The sequence below is a fragment of the Falco cherrug genome, chromosome 1 (genome assembly GCF_023634085.1).
Source record: "Falco cherrug isolate bFalChe1 chromosome 1, bFalChe1.pri, whole genome shotgun sequence".
Classification (NCBI taxonomy): domain Eukaryota; kingdom Metazoa; phylum Chordata; class Aves; order Falconiformes; family Falconidae; genus Falco; species Falco cherrug.
Window position 1 is genome coordinate 110,846,608 of NC_073697.1, and position 20,555 is coordinate 110,867,162.

The 20,555-nt window shown below is 42.3% G+C and overlaps 1 protein-coding gene across 14 annotated transcripts in view; it reads right to left on the bottom strand.

Annotated features, from left to right (window-relative positions):
* BCAS3 (BCAS3 microtubule associated cell migration factor) overlaps nucleotides 1-20,555 on the bottom strand; it is a 370,223-nt gene that overhangs the window by 142,191 nt on the left and 207,477 nt on the right. The window contains exon 24 of one of the 14 annotated variants that reach the window (XM_055719662.1): nucleotides 17,440-18,855. The exons of the other annotated variants lie outside the window; for them this stretch is intronic. Within the exon in view, the coding sequence (XP_055575637.1) occupies nucleotides 18,758-18,855 (98 nt within the window). The 3' untranslated portion in view covers nucleotides 17,440-18,757. Of the gene's footprint in view, nucleotides 1-17,439; nucleotides 18,856-20,555 lie in introns of those variants that run through there. 14 annotated transcript variants of the gene reach the window in all.

The window sequence follows — 20,555 nt, forward strand, 5'->3', positions numbered from 1 at the left end:
ACCGAAAAGACAGAGGATATTAAATGCTGGCAAGCATTCTAAAATAGTGCAAAAATACAGGCTGATATCAAAAGCAAAATATTTTAAACCCAAATGCAATTTATATGCAAACATTCTGTATTTATCCCTAGCTACCAGCAAGGCTGGAAGTTAAAACTTTAAAGCAACCCCTCTCCCTCCTCAGTGCACTGTATTTTCTACTCCTTGGAAGGACAGTAAAAAAATTAAATTTCTTCTATTTCCCATAGGCCTTATATTATATTGGTGGTAATTGGTAGAGCTGGGGCACTAAAAGTATCACTTCTGTGCTGCTTGGTGGGTTGTTCAGGCAATATGCACAGAAACACGGAGCCCACCCACCAAAATTCATTTGTACAAAGCCAGGCGTGAAGTAGGCGCTGTGCTGGGTGGCAGGTTAGCGTGTGCCCGCACAGCCGTGCTAACCCACCAGCATGTCTGCTCGGAGCAGCAGCGGAACCCTCACAGCTGAGCTGCAGTCTCTACACTGACCTGGAATAGTCTGGACCATCAGTACATGTTTAAATCCAGCAAAGAGGTTAAAAGTAGACAGCAAACAGGAATCTCTAGCTTCACCGCTTAATTTAAGCACGCTCTATTATTTTCCAAGGATCGAAAGGAGGTGTTGCCATCCACCCTGTACACATCAGGGAACTTGTGAAGATAACCAGGGTATTTGTTTCTGTGTCAAGTAGACAAGTTCTCCATTCTCATCCTCTCCCCAGACACGGGCACTTTGTTGCTCCTGTGCTGCAAAGCCAGAGGAGAAAATTCCTTCGAGTTCAAGGATAATAAAGCAGATTTGATTAGTCTCAGCCAAACGAGCAGGAGTAGCACACTACAGGGGTGGGTTCAGCAGGGGGGAGCGCTGAGTAACATCAACACTTTCTCTAAAGTATTATTAAACAAAGATGACATTTTGAGGAGAAATACCTATTAATGTATTTGCAGGACTGCACCCTTAGCACCTCTCGGACGCCTCACTGGTTAACGAGAGGTGCCACAGTCAACAACAGAAGAGAGAACGTTACAACAAGAATATTTTTTTACAGAAATACTTGCTGACAGCATGCTGAAAATGAGGATAAGCACATGCCTACTGTTTCAAAACAGCAGCAAATGCTGAACTTCTATTAAATAAACATGGCAAACAAGGTAGCTAAAGCCCACAGGCAAGACGCTCTGTCACCAGAGAGGTGAGGGTGACGAGGTGCGTCCTTGACCAACTAGTTGTGAAGTCCCTCCCAAGTCAAACCGCACCAGGAAGTACCCAAGGGGTTTAGGTCTGAATTTCCACTGAAGAAAAAAGTATGGCAAGACACGTCTACAGCAAGGAGACAGCCAAAGTACAGATGGATGAGGAGACCAAGCCTGCTTTCCCTCCACTGCTGCCTTCGAGCCCACCAAAGGTCCCCAACAGCTAAGACCTGCTACTCGACCCTCCCGACAACAGATCACCAACCTCAACAGCTTCATTTCAGAAATGCAAATTAGAGTTTACATAATTTGCTTTTCTTTCGTAAGCCAGTATGTTGCCAGAAGACCTTCAGCTGAACTGGTGCATGCTGGCAACTCAGGAGACATTTCTAAGCCGCCACCAGACAGACGCAGAAAATGCCAAGTGGAAGATGCACGTTACCATGCTGCTTCTGCTTCTCAGATACAAGAGAGGAATAAAAGACACATGGCTTTCCCCCAGAACAGATCTCAAATACCAAGAGTACTGTGGGGGCTGGTTTTTGTTTGGTTGGGGGTTTTGTTTTGGTTTTTTTGTTTGTTTGTTTTTCAATTTTAGAGCAGTGCTCTCAGTCGTGCTCTTAAAAACCTAGGTTAAAAGTGAATGCAATAAATTTTAATTACGATAGTGTCTATGATTGTTTACAAAATTAGTTGCTGAAAATACAACCCCCCTGTCAGGTTTTAGATCCCACATTTTAGCAATGAGGTACAACTCTAGTTCCTTCTGAGGGGCTCCCAATCCCAACGTCCCTCATCAGAGCCGCACTTGGGTCCAGCCCAGACCTCTGCCTCTTCACCGCCCATGCTGGTCACTCTTGGTGCAACCGGGGTTGCTCAAAGCTGGATATACCACACCTACAACGTCACGCTACACAGACGGTCTTCTCCTGCCAAACCACCCGGCAACAAACTCCTGGCTAAGTTTTGGCATGTTGCCCAACGGCAGTGTTTCTTTCGAAGGGGAGAACGTTAACAGTACACAGTGCTGAGGCTGTTTTCCAGAGGCAGACATCGATAACGCAGGGCACAGAAGTGAATCGCTTTTGCAAACCGTTAACATGAAACCGTGCCGAGAGCCGGCCACAAGAACAGTTGCCACTTTGAACTGTGCTGGGACCTTCACGAACTCAACAGGCCAAACCAGGACTGCTCATGCTGAGCATCAGCGGAGCCCTTGGCCAAACCTTCTGAACGGCAGCACTGCACACCAGAAGTTAAAATGACTCTCCGTGCTACCTGCGGAGCCAGAATGACTCCTTGCGAGTATGGTAGGCAGAGGGTGGCTCGTTTTGGCTAGCGTTATAAATAAAGCACATCCAGCTTGTACAACGGGTAAGAATTATTCCCATTTGTGAGTTTTTCCTGGAGCCAGAGCAAACTCCACTAAATATTCCTGTCTACCTCCACGTGCACAGAGAGCCTGGAGCACATAAATCTGTAGCTATACGACTCTTAGAAGGACCAAGGCACACACACCGATGCCCGTACACCGCATATATAATTTAAAGAAAGTATGGCCCTTCTGGAGCAAGCGCTGCGAGCCCTTTTGGGGAAGCCACTGATGCCAGCGTACCTGTGCCCGGTACGAGTGTGGCAGGAGGTCACCTGCGCGGCAGCGGAGGGCACTGCCACCGCCACGGCCGAGCTCCTCCTGCGCTGCCCGGCCATGCTGCTGCGTTAATGACCTCGCAGCAGTAGACAGATCCAGTCCTTCTGCTTTTCTTTCTCACTGAATGATTTCCCTAAAGCCAAAGCTGGGCAAAATGCCACTAATGCTGCCGTAAAACTCCCGCTGTGTTAGGAGGGAGGCAGGCGACGGAGGGTTAGGAGGTAATCAAGCTTACAGATTAAGGCTCGCTAAAGCTACAAGATCAGCACAGCTCGGGGTGTTTATTAACTCTTTGAAAACCAAGATGTATGATTTCGTATCACATTAATATAACAGACATTTTCTAACAAGACCTGACAGCTGAACTATTTTGCAAGATTAATTCTAATTTGTGCAAAGCTAGGAGTACAGAAGAAGTGCTCTTTAAACCTACTCTGATCAATTTCATTATAAAACGTGCTTCAAACTACCAGACCGCACGAGCACAAAAACATCCCAAGAATCACAGAGAAGTAAAACTTGCTAATTATTCTTCCATTCAGAGACATTGCTTTTTAAATTAAACAAGGTAACCTGAAAGTCAATGAGTTAAACATCCTGCCACCCTCCTGGTTCACTAAAGGAATTACTCTTTTTTAGCAGTGCAGAATGGGTTAATTTCTGAATATAAAATGAGGTTGCCGCAATCTGGGTGTTTTTTTGTTTTGTTTTGTTTGTAACACAAAGCAAAATAAACTCTACAGATGCTTGATTAAAATGCAACAGCTGTTTATGGCGGTGCATTTTCCGCTAATTTACTAGGGCAGATTTTTCAAGGAGCCTTGTTTTATTGCATCTTCATTTGCATAAACATTCATATACCAGAGCTGTCTGGCCACTTGTCCCTGCCGCAGCTAATATTTAAAGTTTAAATGCAAATTCAACTAAGCCATCCATTCCCATAAAGGCAAAAGAGTTTTGAGAGTAAGGCATTACACCTCTGTCCCATGATCTAACTGCACTCTGTATGCACGTATTTAAATTCCCAACCCAAAATATTTCTCTTTTTTTGGCATCGTATGCAACTAGTATTTAATCTGCTCTTAACATCTGCCTGGGTAGGCCTGGTGTTTTTTTTTTTTTTAAATATATTATTATTTCCCTTTTGTTTATTTGATCTATTACATTCCTTAAGCTTGATGACTAATCCAAATTATTAACAAATACAAAAGGGTTTATGTAAATTACTGTGATGAACAAAACCAAATCACAATTGTAACATTGTTAAGTGAATTAGACAACAATGGCTACAGCTTCCCTATCATAGATTGAGGCAGATGAATTTGAACTTTATTGACAGTAGCGGCAGAAAGCCTTAATCACTGAGCACCAGTACAGTCTGGTTTTCATAGGGTAATGACCCATCTATATATTCATAACAAGGGTCTCATTCATCATAATTCATATTAAAAAAAAATCTCTTGCAAAACTAATGGAGGGAATGTGTGAAAAGTGATTGGATGGGTAAAACCGTGCGGTGCTGGAAAGGCCTTAATTGATTTTGTTGTGCTGTGTCTAAGCCTCCTTGCACAGTACATCAGATCTGTATCTAACTGCATTTCAATTGATTTTCACTGATAGGCTTCTTTCTTATGTCTAGGGCTTAAGTACTAAACTAATAAAAGGATAAAAGACTTTGTAATACAGATTTTGAAAATAATGTGCACACATGATTTCAAGGGAAGAAAATTGTATGATATGTGTTTGTCCTACCAAAGTGACTACAACCAAATGTAATATAACAAAATGCAACTAATACAAAGAAGACTACTAAGGTGGGAAGGGGGGTGGGGAGCAAGGGAAAAAAAGAAAATAAGGAAAAAATATCCCTTGGCTAAAATCAGTTTGATTGTAAGCAGACTTGACTTCAATGGAGCTGTACCTGCTCACATTAGGGATGATTTTGACTGATACCTCAAACTTGATTGAAAGAGATTATAATTAATTTCAGATGTGGGCTAGCTCTTCAAAATTTTAAGTAACAAATCATACATATTCTGGCAAAAGTATCTACCATACCTATCCTGATGAAATTACCTAAAGCAAAATGAAATATTTTAAACTGTTCCTGTATAATCATACTCTTGTACTTCAAAATACATCAATTTTTAAAGCATCCAACCTGTGGCAGTTACATTATGACAGATACAACACTCCCTTTAATGCAACTGTGCATTTATAGCACAGTTCAGATGACAGCTTGTTCCAGCTCTAGAATGTTGCTGGATTGGGCTTCACATCAAATGGCCACAATGAACTTGAAAAGGTGCTTGTTGCAGATAAAAAGTGGTAACACAGCTTGAATGACCGATTATCAAAGCTAGAAGTTCACCTAAAGGGAACACGTATTAAACGCACATACCAAAATACAGGGGAAAACCCTAAAACTTGGAAGTGAAAACATCTTTGAGAAACAGTTTCCCAATTTTTTATTTGACGTACCCTGCCATCATTCACCAATACCACTGCAAGCTACACTATCTGCTCGTCAGATGCTTTGGAACATCTGTATAACAAATGATAGTGCATAATAGTTGTTCTGGTTTTGTGTTCCTTTACGAGGCTTGGTGTTGATAATCTCCAAAGCACACCCATGATTCTTTAAATTAAACATAAGAATCTTGTCTCACAGTACAGCTAGGTTATCCATGTGTAAGAGCCCAAGCCAAGTAATTACACATCCGCTCAAAGGATTAGACACATAAGATTTCTTTAAATTTTTAATAAAACTGCACAGCTGTTGTAGGGAAAAAACTCTTTTGTTCTAGATTTTTTAAAACCATTAAGCTCAAAGTGATTCACAGTTATGCTTCAAGAAAAGTACTTTAAAAGTATTTCTGTTAGGCGCTTTTTTTAGTAGATTTAACATCACTTTAACATCATGGCAACAGATTTGAGTCAGGAATAACCCAAAGGAAAGGTATTTGGTTGAGTTTGAAAGAACATTTCTCTGCTTTTACCAGAATACCTGCAAAAGCATTTTACTTAACAACATAACTGCTTAAAGCGCACATTAGCCAGCGCACATAAAACTGCGTTACATTTGGTTTCACCAAGTTCGCCTGTGGGACAAGCGGGAAGCTGAGGTTTGAACGGCACCGTGCGATGGGACAGGACAGACACAGCCTCTGCAAGACGGGGCCAACTGCCTCAGGACAAGCGCCACAACTGGGCAATAACCGCGGCTCGGGAAACAGGCAACAAAGTGGCCATACGCTGCAGTGACAAGTGGGTTCAGCCCCAGCAGCTTTTCCAGTGCTGATGGTTCAAGCAGGACAGAGGTGCAGGTGAGGTGGCCCCAGCTTCTGCAAACCCACAGACAGCTAGAAGTCCATCGATCGGACCAGTGCCCAGCCAACACTGCACCACGGATGAGAAGCGGCAGCTGAAGCATGTACCACCAGAAAGATGAAAGCAGCAGATGGGCGCTCTTCAACAGATAGCGAGTGGCTGGAATGAAATCAGGGCCTGGAACCGGTGACATAGGCAGAGACAGGGAGAGTGACACCACCCAAATGAGCTCTAGCAATGTCAGGATGAACTGGAGAGGTCCAACGGACAGTGCTGGCCGAACATGACTCCAGACAAGCCCTTTACGTGGCCTCCAAACGTGCTTTCGGAGCCTTCAAGGAAAGAGAAGGAACAAACCTACCAATAACAGGAATGGACGGCTCAGAAGCGAGGGAAGCTCCTGAGGACTATCACTCCAGAGACAGAAGATGTATCAGCAGAAGCACGAGGTGCCTGCTGGTCAGGAAGGCTGGGGTGAAAGCTCAGGACAGCGATGGGCTGGCTGGCACGGTCCTGCTCCAGCAAGTGGCACAGAAAACAGAAATATTATGTTGTTCAGCACAGTGGTGAGATGTCACCTCAAAGATGCACACTGATCCCCATGTTCAAGCTGAAAACTCGACAGAGATACCAAGCGGCCAGAGGAGGGAAGCAGGCAGCAGCAGGGCTTCACCCCCGCTCAGCTGTAAGCCAGGACGAGTGTGTGACCACTGCCCACAAACATTCCCGGGATGTAAGCACCAGGGAAGGAAAAACTATTTGAGTTAACGGACAGCATCGGAACAAAACCAGGCGTACCTTAAAAGATTTCTAACTGTCAAAGCAGCAAGAAGTGTGGGGGCAGCACTCTGGCGTGAAGACGGAGGAACAAGGGCTGTGCCGGCCTGGGGGCCGGGGGCTGGCTCTGCTACGAGTCTCATCCCTGGCTCCGTCCTTCCAGCCTAGCTTTCAAATTCAAATATTTTACAGGACTTTGGCATTGTACTCAGAGTAAATTGACTACCATGCAACTGCTGTAATAATATGCAGTATTACTAAACAACCAACACCTAGGATTTACAAGATAAACTATGGTATGTGGGTATATTTACAATGAATCTAAATCTCTAAAGATTTTAATGAACTGCAGCTGACCTTGATCAGTGATTCAAAGCCCAGAGCAGCTTCTACTCTCTCACACATTACTAACCTTTGCTACATTTATCAATTTACCTTCTTGATCTCTCAAGCAGGTCATGTTTTCTAATCAGCCACTAGCTCAAAGACCTACATCCCAATTAAATTACTGAATGAAGACAGGCTGGAATGTAGGCTTCTTTTAGAAGAATTAGCACTAAACAGTTAAATACTGGCTTTGCCATGTCTGAAGGGATTTTTTAAATATTTCTCTATAATATGCAAGTTACAGACACATATCCCCACTCAGAATTAGAACTGTTAATGCCATCCCTGAAACACGCGGTTTCCTTGGGGAAGCAAAAATAGAAAACATCCAAGTGATCTGTGCATAAATACTGACCTGAGCTTTAAATCACCTATGCTGAGCCCTGAGCTCTTCAGACATTAGCTTGTCTGAAATCTTTGGGTATGAAAAACTACACAGATGTTTATTATTAAGCACAAGAGCAGCTTCGCAGACTTAAAACTATTTGCACTTAAAGTCAGACGCTTATTAAAACGTCCACAAGATCTGAGCCTAATTTTTTTCCTCTCTCCCTCTTGCATTGCCACAGCTATATCGAAGTTGCTGCAGAAAAAGAAAGTGCTAACCGTACAGCTGCAGGGCTCCTCGCAGCCCCTCAGGGCAGCGTGTCTGACAGCAGGCCCAGCTCCCTAGGGCCCCCAGGGAACAAGCAGGGGGCTGAAGGGGTTGTGTCAGTGGCAGCAGCCGCGTCCCCTGGGCCAGCAGCACGCAGGCAGCCCAGCCACGGCAAGGGGGTGACAGCAACCCCCAATATTTTGCTTTGGTATTAAAAAAGAAAAGCAAGCAGGTTGCGCAAAAATTGCTGTCTGCTGCCTCCTCCTCCTGCGCCGGCCAGGAGCAGTGTGCTGACAGAGCCCGTGCAATGTGCAGTAGCTCATCTGCACACGCACGGTAGCTCTGATACTTCCTGGATTCAATGCACATGTTGAGAATGACTGTACCCAGCATGTGCAAAAACAGTCACACAGGAGGGGGAAAAATGGTAACACATAGTGCCCAGCCTCACAGCAGCCTAGTGGGATCGCTAAATACAACAGCAGCGGCGTGAGTGCTATATTTTTATCAGAGCATTGCTGCAGTCACGGGTAAAGATAAGGGACCCCCTTGCATCTGTATTTCTCCCCATTTCTGTTTTTTTTGCCACTTTCACAATTAGCAATCAGTAATGGCAAACGCTGACAAACCCCAAACACCCAACACTTCTCAAAACACACTCAATAAAGTTGTATTTGCAGCCACCAGGACAGAGGTGAGAGACACTTGGAGCATCAAAGCAACACCAGTTTCAGACAGAATTTAGATTCCAATGGGGCTTCCTCTGATTTTGAAGAGCAACTTGCCTGTACTTACAGTCCAAGCTCAAACACGTCAGCACAGGCTTGTTTCTACCAGACTGAAGTCTTCCACAATCCCCTCCCTTTATTGAACACTCGACTGTAAATTCAGACTCAGCCAATAAGCCATACAAGAAACGTGAAGCCACGTTTGCATTCTGTAAAGATTTTGGATTATTTTAGCTTTCATGAAGGTGGAGGAGACGCCAATTCTGCAGGTGCAGCCTAGCAAGAGCGGCTTTGGTACTGCTGAACCCAACTCATCCCTGCTGTACATTTGCTCTATAGCTCTAATGCCAGCCTGCACAGTGCCTAGAACTGAACACCACCACCCTTCCTGACCGCTAGTATTTTTATAATTATTTTTTTGGATAAAATTGTTGTTTCAAATGCAATGTACACAAAAAGAGTAAAACTGCTGAATTTTGATAGCAAGAGAAGCTGTGCATACACTAAAGCTAGCACAGGGAACCAATATCCTTGCTTAATGATAAGTTTATCCTGACTGTAGCGCGGCATCTCATCTACCGGAGCACCACAGACACAAAATGCATCATCACAGCTTCCTCCGGTGACCCACTGCACTACAGTGACACCACAGGTATTTATTTATAATAATAAATAAGAGCAGGGGGTCTCCACCCCAGCAGAGGACAGGTACCAGTGTACCCACAGGCTTACAAGGGCAAGAGACCTCAGCAGGGTGGAGGGACCCGAGATGTGAAAAAAGCCGAGAACTCCAGAACTAAGGAAATCCAGGCTGGTGAGCGAGTATCAGCTAGTTCAAGAAAAGACGATTTATTCAGAGTAAAGATAACAAACTGGTCAAACACCATATTAATTTTCTATTTCCATTTTCTTTCTAAATGCTAATACTCAAGTTGTATGACGAGTTTAGTTTACATGTATAAAATACTTCTGATGTTTTTTTTTTTTAAAAAAAGGGAGTGTTGAACCCCAGTACTTTGGGGATTAAATCTTCTAATGTTGCTGGTCCCTTGTCCATCCGACTGCACATCTCTGTATCATTCTGTGCATAACAGTAAAACTGGCTGTGTGTTTTGGTCCCCCCTGCCCCACAACAGTTAGTTATAGCAAAGACTGTTTCCCTATAGTAATGCAAGGGCTCTGCCAAGGGTAACAGTTCAGGACCTCTTCGTTTAAGGAGTACTTCAGGACACGTAAGCCTCACAGGTATTGTATTTGGATGACTGTTATCACTGGAAAATAAAAATATGTTGCAAAACCAGATACACGATACGTACAAGAAAATACTACTTGGTCCAAGTTTAATTTATTTGTTGACAGAGAAGATCTACTGTGCTTAATGTAAAGTTCAATAGAAATACATGTAATACAGATATCTAGAATCGTAACTGCAATGAAATAAGCTCTGCATTTATCTGACTGTTAAATGCAATTCAAAATTTATTGGTAAAAAGGAATCAAATTTGGTTATGGTATAAAATATATTCCTTGCCTTACAGGAGCAACCTAACTGAGTTCCATTCATCACGACAAATCAGTGCTGTTAATCTCTGCCCGGTGACTTTGTTTACAAGCGGCATGCAGCAGCACACGGCAGCGGCGGCCAAGGAAACGGGCTGCGCGCTCTACCTTGCGACAAATCCAGAAAAGAAAGAGCAGCAGCTACAAACATCATTGCCCACAGCAAACGTCAGCCCTCCAGATGGCTTGCTTTGCCGTTGTTTTCTGTTATTATTTTTTAAATAAAGACATCAGCTGACATTCGAGTCCTGAGTGGATACTCTCAGGTTCAGTATTAGCCAGAGATCTTTTATACTGATTCTCTTGAGCTCATACACGGAGACGCAGGCACTCACTCAACTACTTTTTGTATAGTGGTCTTAAATGGCGACAATTCACAGTGAACATTTACGACAAAAAGAAGAAGAAAAAAAAGTTTCATCGGTTCCTCTAGAAGCTATATCGGGAAGTTCTTCCCAAGAAGGTTACACATTAAAGCACACTGCGCACTTTTACTTATTGTACGTATCATCTTCCCTCCTGCACATTCGTAAGAGCACGAGGATTTCCTTGGTGAGAGATCCAATATGTTTCTTTTTGCCTTTAGCTTGCTACACTGGCTACCCAAAATGTAGTCTACTCAAAATGAAATAACTTTCCCATTTTAATGTGGTTATAAGCTTCCTGCTAGGCTGTGACCTAATTGAGACTTTTGATCTTAGCTTTTTCAAAACATGTTATTCTTCAGAGTCTGTAAAACATTTTAACTACAGATCTCCTGCAATCATTACTGAAAGCTACAGGGAATAAAATAATACAGAGAGAGGGGAAAAAACCCTCAGTTTATCAAAGTCAATGGAAATACAAGGTATTAATTATGCTAAATGAAGAAATATGGGCATTTGGTTACTTTTGTGGGTCAGAAATATTTTAATCTGGTGCTGCCAGCCAGCTGCCTCTCCCTGACCTGCGTGCATCTCTATCAGCTGCCGGATCACATCAAAGCAGAAGCAAGTGAGGAAAGCAGTGACCAGCGCAGGGGCCCCACTGCGGTACCAAGGTCACAGATTTGACTGAAACCACCACATTGTTATCAATTACAATCACTGATAAGGACGTGACCTTTTTTGAGGCACATAAACGGGGGGATATTCGTGCGACTGCCTTCCCCCAAACTGCGCTTGGCTCACTTTATGTGCCGATAGGGAGAATAAAACTGCACAGCAAATTTTAATTCTCAAATGGGCATGGAGTTAAAAATATGACCCCGAGTCCACTGCTGATAAGATCCACTCAGATCACCCAAATGCAGTTCCCTTGATTTGGTTAACCCAGCCAAACACAGGACAGAGCACAATTAAAGCAGAGGGGAAATTGTATTTCTACCCTACAGACGGCTCTTGTGAAGTTTCATCAAAGCAAACCCCAAAATGTCTTTATTATAGCGAGACCTACAGCAGAAGCACATGTAACCAAAAATAAGTAGTGTTATACAGTAGTAAGTCACCTAGTAAAATAAAAGTATATTTTCAATAAAGATTAGGTCTCCATTTTATTTCTCAGAATTCTTTGATCAAGTAATTTTGAACTATATAAAAACAGCCAGACCTCCCTAACTTAGCATTCCTTAAGAGATTGTTTTGCTGCTCACAAAACGCTACAATTTCATCTAACTATACTTCAGGTGACATTCCTCTTGTTAATTTTAAATATGCAGCAGCTTTTGCTCATGTATGTCTGCAGCAACTCAGTCTAGAGAAAAAGCAAGCTCCAGATACAGACTATCCCCTTTCCCAACCAAAATGAAAAATATTTTTACGATAAGCTAACCACAGTATTTCAGCATCTTAAGTTTCCTCAAACGAAGCACTAAAAAAACTACACAGAAAGATGAGATATAACTTAAATCCTTAATGGTTCAAAGCGTCAAATCTAACTCATTCCCATTACATTCAGAACAAATGAGAAATTAAAATGTTAACACTGTGAATCATCTTGGCTTTTGCAAGTCCAAAGTTAAACACTAACTAGTTTACTCTGTAGGCCCAAAATATTTACTAGCTCTGACTCAGATTTAAACAGTATAAAATATGATCGTTCTGTAGTGCAGAGTGTTCTTACACATACAGAAGAAGCAATGAGGTGAAACTGGAAGGTACAGAGCTCTATCTCTCCCATCTTCCTACAGGTTTGGCTTTTACTACATTTCCCCCCCTCGAAGGGGACCAAAAAAGCAGTGTATGGTGATATGGAATTAGAGAGCTACGATTATTCTGTATACCTTTTGAATTTAGTATGAAGCTGAGCGTAAAAAATATAGTCAAGGAGACTGTTTAAAAGCCTGTGGAACAGTTAAGGGAGGAACAGTAGGACGCAGCCTTCAAGCCTTTAACAAACTTCACTGTCTGTGCCAAGAGGCAGAGAGAAAAATACATTTTACATTTTATAAATAGTCGTGAACATAAGCTAAAGCATTTTGCCACTTCTGGGAAATCAATAAGCAAAAACAAGCCACTCATTTGCAAATAATTTATGTGGCTTTTTTTGCTAATGCAGGACAATCTCTCTGTGAAAACGAGGGCAATAACTTTATTATGCTCATAAATGCAATGCAAAGCAAACAGAGACTGATGCTACTTCTATATATGCTGAACAAAAGGCACGTCGATTAGGTACTGATGTCAGACAGATTGCGGAGCCGCACAACTTGTTCAGACAAAACTACAGAGCACATGTAACCAAAAAAGCCACAATTATTTAAAATACATTAGATAAGCTGCTATTTGTTGATGCTTAAAACTGCAAATACAACACAGGAATGGTATTTTTATGGAGGTCTGTGCAACACCTCCAGGAGCTGCCTTGCATGCCTGCACGGAAACAGATTTGCCATCCCAAGGCTCTGGCTTTTCCCGTGAAAGGAGCGCAGAATTAGGCCAATTATCGTTCAGCCTGCCCCATCACGCTCCTGAATCTGCACAAATGAGCGCCACGGCAGATTTTGCTGTGGTGCGGCATGGGGCGGGGGGAAGGGTTAGCCCCACCATTCAATCATCACTAGACACACAAAGCTCCTTAAGTCAGGTCTGAAGATCAGTATGTAGGGCAGGGAAAAGAAAGGCCATCCTCCTATCCAGCTGTGTGGGACACGAGCGGTATAATTAACATCCACTCCCCTAAAGCAGCATTCCCTCCTACAAAGCGAAATCCGCCTTTGAGGAGTGGGAGAGAAGTTTCCACGGCTCTGCTGGGAGATGCCCTTTGAGCTTCCCTGCCGAGGGCAGACGGAGCCTGGCCAGGCCCAGCCTGACATGGCACTCACAGCGATGTCTGTGTGGCTTACCAGAAAACAAAAACATCCCGTTTCTTAAATCGGCCCAAACTTTGAAACTTTGCTCTCGAGGGGAGAGAAGCAGCTGCTCTCGGGTCTTCTGCTGCTGCAATCAGCCCCCAAGGGCCCAGCTAACAAGTCCGTAACACCTTCCAATCTACCGCATATCCCACCGTGGTTTGTTGCTTTTTGTTTTTAAAGCTTAAATATTTTTTTATAAAAAGAAGCAGGGGGGGGGCGGGGGGAGCAAATAACATAAAACAGATACTTGCCATAGGTTGTTCATGCATTGTGTTACTGCTTTGCTTGCAAATGTCTAATAAATTACAAGAACGGCATAAAACCCCTCCAGGAAACATCAGCCCAAGCGCTGCACAAAAGTCAGCCCTCTCCTGAACACCACAAACACGACTGACACGAAATATAACTGGAGTAAAGACTGCTCGAAACTATTTCGGAAAGTCATCAGACTTTGTCATGGGTTTGATGGTCCTATTTCAAAGGACAAAATGCTAAACTTTTTAAAGACTAAAGATGGGGGAAAAAAGATTTTCCATTTGTGCAAGACAAATGCACAAAACATCCATGATTAAATAACACTTCCTGTGATTGAATCTGACTACCATTTTACAATATTAATGCTAATGGATTATCATACTCTTGTTTGCATGTTTAACTTCGGTTTCCATAAGAGTTGCTCATACACAGCACCAGACGAAAATGGCATTTTAAAAACTAAAACCAAAAACACACACTAAAAAGAAAAGGCAAGTTTAATAACTACAAAAATCAGCAACATACACACAATAATCAGTTTCCAATGTTAGACCAGGAAGTAAGGCAGTAAAAGAAAAGATGCTTTCTAAAAAGAAAAGACTTTTAGGAAACAGCAAAATTAAAACAGGAGTAGATATGTAAAATAGATGAATGAAGACAACGTCTTCCTGCACCGAGGGAGTTGTTTAAGGAGAAACAGTGTCCGTTTGTGGCCAGCGATAATACTTTCCATTCAATAGAGTTTGCAGCTTGCTGATTCATATGATTGCAGGCTGGCGCCCTGCTGGCGAGCCCCCTCCGCTGAAATTAAATCCACTCTCTTCAGTTATAAATTATAATGCTCTATAAACAACACTCCCACTGGGAACAGGGAGAGAGAGAGAGCTCTCTGCATAGTCCACTCACTGTTTAATGCTCTGCTCTTCTGCCACAAACAAGGACTGTATGTCTGCCACAGACAGCACTCTTGCTGTAATTTATATACTGTTTGATGTTGAGAGCAGAGAAAGGAAAGTAGAATTGTAATGCGAGTCAAAGAGGAAAAGAAGTTGGAAGTGGGTGAGTGTGCAAGAAAGAGGAAGGACGGGATACGTTTTACACACATATTTTACAGATACATCACTGTATGGATCTTCGCTGCCCCTTGGGAATCGTCCCCTCCAAAATCTGGAATACCACTTAAATTATATGTACATACTGCAGTGTGCGACGCCAGCATCACTGCCTATCAATCGGTAGCCATCTACATGACTGAGGTTTGAAGTCCATTATCACACAGACTACAAAAACATTAAAATGATAAGGATTTAGCTAAAACTGACAGCAGCCTAGAAATTCACAGGCTAGGCTGACAGCTCTTCCTGGACTGGTGTGCCCAGCGCACCTAGATCCTGGAGCCCACGAGGCACACAGTGCTGCTGGAGCCATAAACAGAGCAAGACGCCTAACTAGTGCAACTTCAGGCTTACTCCTGGCTTCTCAAGCTGTCTTGGGCAAGGGGAGACCGTTCTTGCTGTTCTTCATGCTTTTTATCAGTTATTTTTAAATGAACGTGCGACAGACACCCAACTGCTCCAAACGCACACGCATCAGGACTTTTTTTTTTTTAACCAAATGCATTAAAAAATGCCAGTGAAAATATTTCTGCTGTGGGAAAGATGCAGATTCCAAGTATATTATTATCTCTAAGAACAGACTATGTTACGCAGCAGAGAGGGTACTGGGAAATACCCCATGGGCCAGTGAGAGTTTTGTCAGAAGCATAAAACGATGTGAATTTCAAAGCAGAACCCAGTAATTATTGTCATGGAAATTTCTATCTAAACTGTGAGAGAATGACGGAGTATTCAAGCAAACAGCCATCAGGATTGATATGTCCATCACTCAAGAATTTGATAAATAACTGCAAATTAGAGATCCAACTGCCTGACCAAAAAAGCTTGCTTCTGCTAAAACTGACACACAGTACAGTCATGTACGGGTCTCAGTTTTTAAGAGTTGTTTAAGTAGGACATTAGCCCAATGCGCTTTTTTTTGTTAATAATAATTTTCTTCAATTGTCCAAAAAAACCACCACTGTGTCTTTTCTTCTTTTTATATTTTTGGAACCAAGTAGCTTTTAGATTTGGGGGGGGGAAGGAGGGTAAAAGTCTCCTTTACTGTGAGGTTGAACCCTTGTATGTCAAATCTGGCCTGGAGCAAATTTTCACAGCTGAATTATAAACCCTGTAAACAAGGGTTTATGATGGAAATGCTGACACAACCTTAATTACAAACAGCGTGAAGTGGGGGAGGTTCTGTAATACACACTCCTTTTCACGGCAAGTTCTCCAGCACGCCAAATCTGCCATCCAACGAAAAGCAAGGCTTGCTCGCTGCTCTTCCCCTTAATGCTCCAGCAAGCTTGCTGGGACCTTTAGATCAAATCTGGTTGCTCAATACTGTCCTCTAAAAAAAGAAAAGAAAAAAACCCTTGATTTTGTAATAAAAGTATAATGTATAGCTTAAAAATAAATTAAATAAAGGAAACATTAAAAGATAAATGGAGCAGGATGCTCTATGGCTGAGGTAATTTGAGTGGAAAGGGAAGGAGGGAGTTTACATTAATAAATGATTAAAGGCCTTAACGAGGGCCTATCAGGTTGAACAGTGGAGCATACTTCTCCACCTCTCCTCCTTTAGTCCAGCTTTTTTACATTTGTTCTCAATGCTGATCAATATGGTTTTCATTTACTGATTTCCATAATGCCATATGTGATCTGCTAGCCTGACATAATGAAGGCAGAAAGAGAGCTGAAGTCATTTGAACGTTCTCGCTCGCATGTCTGTCGCCAATTTAGAAAATAAATATCTATTGAGAGTTAGAGTTTCCTCCTGTCTAGGAGGAACACGGCAGGATTTGCATATGCAGATTGCAAAGCCTCTGCCCCCCCCGCCCTTATTAAAAAAAAAAGGGGGGGGAACAATGTGGAAGAATATCTTCCCCCATGTGTTTTAGCGAGTATGTGTCCTTATAATGAAGAAGAAACATTCCTAAAGTTTAAAACTGAAAGAGTTGGCTTATCCTCTTTGCTGTAGCTGAGACTTGCTTAGCACCCCAATGAGAGTGAAGCTTTTCTGTCTGCCGAGTCACCCTGACCCACTGGATACCATTAGAGACCACATTAATTTGAAAAATGAGAAAGGATGGTCTATATTAAGCAACACTTATTTTCAACGTGCCATTGTCCTCAAGAGCAGAGTCTAAATCAATATTGGAGAGAGATCACACTTGTAAACCAAGTTCTTTTGCCCTTCTCATAAGTGTGAATTATGCTTTATAGCAATGGTGTTACATAAATCCCGTATCTATTTAATAAAAAAGCAAGACTGGCAGGTACCTTCTGGAGGGTTGGAAGTAGGGCTCCTGCCACCTGTAAACCATCACTGGCATAGGAACAGTGAGAGCGCCATAATCTAATCATAAAAATGTAAATGGCTTATGACAGGCAAGATGCTACGGCAGATTTATAGGTGTTTGGCAGCCGATTTAGTTCTTTCTCTCAGTCACTTCTCATAGGAAAGGATGAAACTGGGGGTCTCTGAACACCTTGCCCTTTGGTTCTAATCACTTCCCATAGATGCCCAGACTCTGTGATTTAATGAAGTCTGTTTATAAAGAGCAAGCAATAGATTAAACAATGCACTTCAGGGTGTCATTATTTGGGCGATTCCTTCATGACCCAAATTCATGGTTCTTTACCAGACCAAAGAGATGTGATCTTTTGAATTACATCATATACATTAGCACACAACATTTCCTGACTGCTGTGAATGGTGGCCAACAACATCCCGTGATGCTCCAGCTGGAGCACAGAGTTTGCTTTGCTGCAAAGGGAGAATTCTTCCCAGAAGAAGTTTTGCTTTTAAGACACAATACAAAAACAACAAAACAAAACATGAAAAATTACAGTATGCATTAAATTTAGGATTCAGCCTGCTGCTTTGGCTTTACGGTGGAGCAAATAAATTATGTGGTAGTAGGAATGTTTCAAAGTTTTGCTGGTTGCTCATTGCACATTGACCTATAAAAATATTATTTGAGTTGCTGTTAATAAAACTTGCAGTTCATTAAGGATATCTGACAGAGAGAAATCTATGTAACTAGGGATTAGTGACTAGTGAGCAAGCTTTCTGTCATAAACTTTCTTTGAGGCTCAAAAGAGTTTGGTTAACGATTTAAAGATTCCTTCTCATTGTTTTCAGGCATTGCCAACTCTTTGTCTACATGAAAAAAGCTTGAAAAAGCTGTACTTTGTACACATTTTCCAAGTTCCACAAATTGCTACAGATATAAAATATAACAATGGAAAAAACACACCGCTGAATTCTAGGAAGGGATGTCAAAATTAAAGTGCCCTGACAATATTGTTAAAATTATAAAGGGTCTCCCTCTAGAAGTGAAAAGCCACATTAAAATAATTTCTTCTCCTTCTGTTTACATCACACTTCCGCATCTCTGCTTACCCAGTGTAACTAATGGTAAGGGATTTCAGCTTTCCAATTATGATATTGCGTTGACCTAATTGGGTTTCTGGAGGGCTTCAGGGAACTCCGTGTTTAAAGACTTTGTTCCCACTAAATTAAGAAAGATTTAGAAGTATGGCAGTTTCGGAAAAGGACAAATGAACCTACTGATCCAGAGCTGGAAAAACAGATTCTGGGATAAACCTGACTGCAAGCAGCAGAAACACAAAACCAATGCCTTGAACTGTAAACTCCTCGCAGCAGTCTTACTGGGATTAATAAATCAGAGTCGTTGTCAGCCTGAAGAAGAGACGTGAAAGCTCGAATAATTGCTGTCTCCTGCCGAACAGCATGGAGTGAGTGCGGAGCGCTGCTGCCCGCCAATCCACAGGCCGTGATTAACCTCCCGGCCAATTACAGCCTCATTGGCAAAGCAAACAAGGAATTATTGGCTGTTTAGTCGGGCTTTTCTTCTCCCACTCTGTCCCCTGGTTCTCATTCTGGTTTTTCTCCCCTTTTCCTGTTAGGAAAAAAGGAAAAAAAAAACACCCAACACACCAACCCTCCTTCCCCCCCCCCCCCCCATCTGCAAACACCTGATATTCATCTGAGTTGCTGCAGTTGTACAGTCTTGTTAAATTGTTACCACCTTTTCCACAAGCAGTTTTGGCAATTAACCTCGTGGTCATACACTTCAAAGGAAACAACTGTTGAGTTTAACCTCCTTGAGCTACCACGGATTCCTTTATGATTTTTCTTCAAACACTTTTATCCCGAACAAAAATGCAGAGTGATAAGATTCATGTTTATTTTTCCATTTTGTCAGTTTCTTAAGATCACAAGTATCTCTACCAGTTACCGCTATTTTGTGCTCCGCAAAGTGTATGTGGAAAGCAGCTCTCCTGTTAATTCCCATTTGTAAGGCAGGGTACTCTTGCTTGCTGGAATCCACGCAAATTGATACATCTGACCCCTCCTTGCCCCTGTTTGCAAATCTCTCACATATTTCTCACAATGCCTAAAAGCTCAGAAAACAGAAAATGCAAAGTAGAGTTAATGCTAAGGGCATGAGATGCCATTAGAAATAGATCTGTATTTTGTAAAACTCCACCATTACCAAGAGACAGGACTACTTTACACATCAGAAGAGCTAAAAATTCCTCCACCTTCAATTAGAATACCAGTTAGCGAGATCAGGATCAATGTTAGGACAAACTAAGTTAACTTTTCCTTCTGTCTAAACTTCTGACTATAACATATATTAATTTACCAGACTGTGCAGCTGTTCCTTAAGCAACTGGATAGCTAATGATAGGAAAGTACCAAAGCAAATACTATAGGAGTGTGATCAAATTACTTGGAATGTCGTTCTCCCCCCATTCCCATTCTGGTATTATTGCACATTTCTTCTCCAAAGTAATCACAGAACTGTAAAATGGGTTATTCTTAGGCAAAGCTACCATCAGAGCGCCAAAGAATACCAAAAACGTGTTTGAATGACCTTTTGCTACCGAGCAAGCACACCCCGGCTGCGCTAAGGGCTGCGGGGAAAGCATCACTTTCCTCTGGCTGCAAGCTGCCTTGGGTGGGAGGGAGTGGCTGTAAGGAAGAAGGAACAAAATATTTGTCTAGGAAAAGAATGTAACAAAAGTTTCGTATCTGTCTTGCAGTGCAAGAAAGGGAAGCATTTGGGCAAGCATATGGCATATGTTTCAGCTTGGGGGGGTGGTGGGAATCATGATGTTATGTGCAGTTCAGACCAAATAGAAAACTTATTCTGACTATTCTCATTTGTCAGAGGCTTTTCAAAACTAAGCAGATCTCTCCAGAGCTCTAAATGTCAAAGGAGGAAGTAACTGGTGGGTACTGAGTTTACATTTCAGGCTCTCTCTTAACTGTTTCCACTTTTAATTTTAATATGCTTGTCAACAAAATGAAAAACTCCCTCACTCACTCAAAAAAAAAAAAAAGAGAGAAGAAAGAAGAAATTAGCACATTAAATGATACGTGGGTCTGGTGCTATGTTGCACAGTTCAGTGAACCCCTGCACAGATCAGCAAGATGGCTGGAAATGTCTCTTTCCGTCTGTTTTTCATCTCAAAAGCCTGTGTACTCAGCAGAGTGTGAAGAGTGCCTCTCTCCCCTCTGAACGCTCTCCTGCTCGCCCCCCCCAAAAGCCCCTGCAGCAGAGAACAGGAACTAGAGCAAATGCTTTTGTGA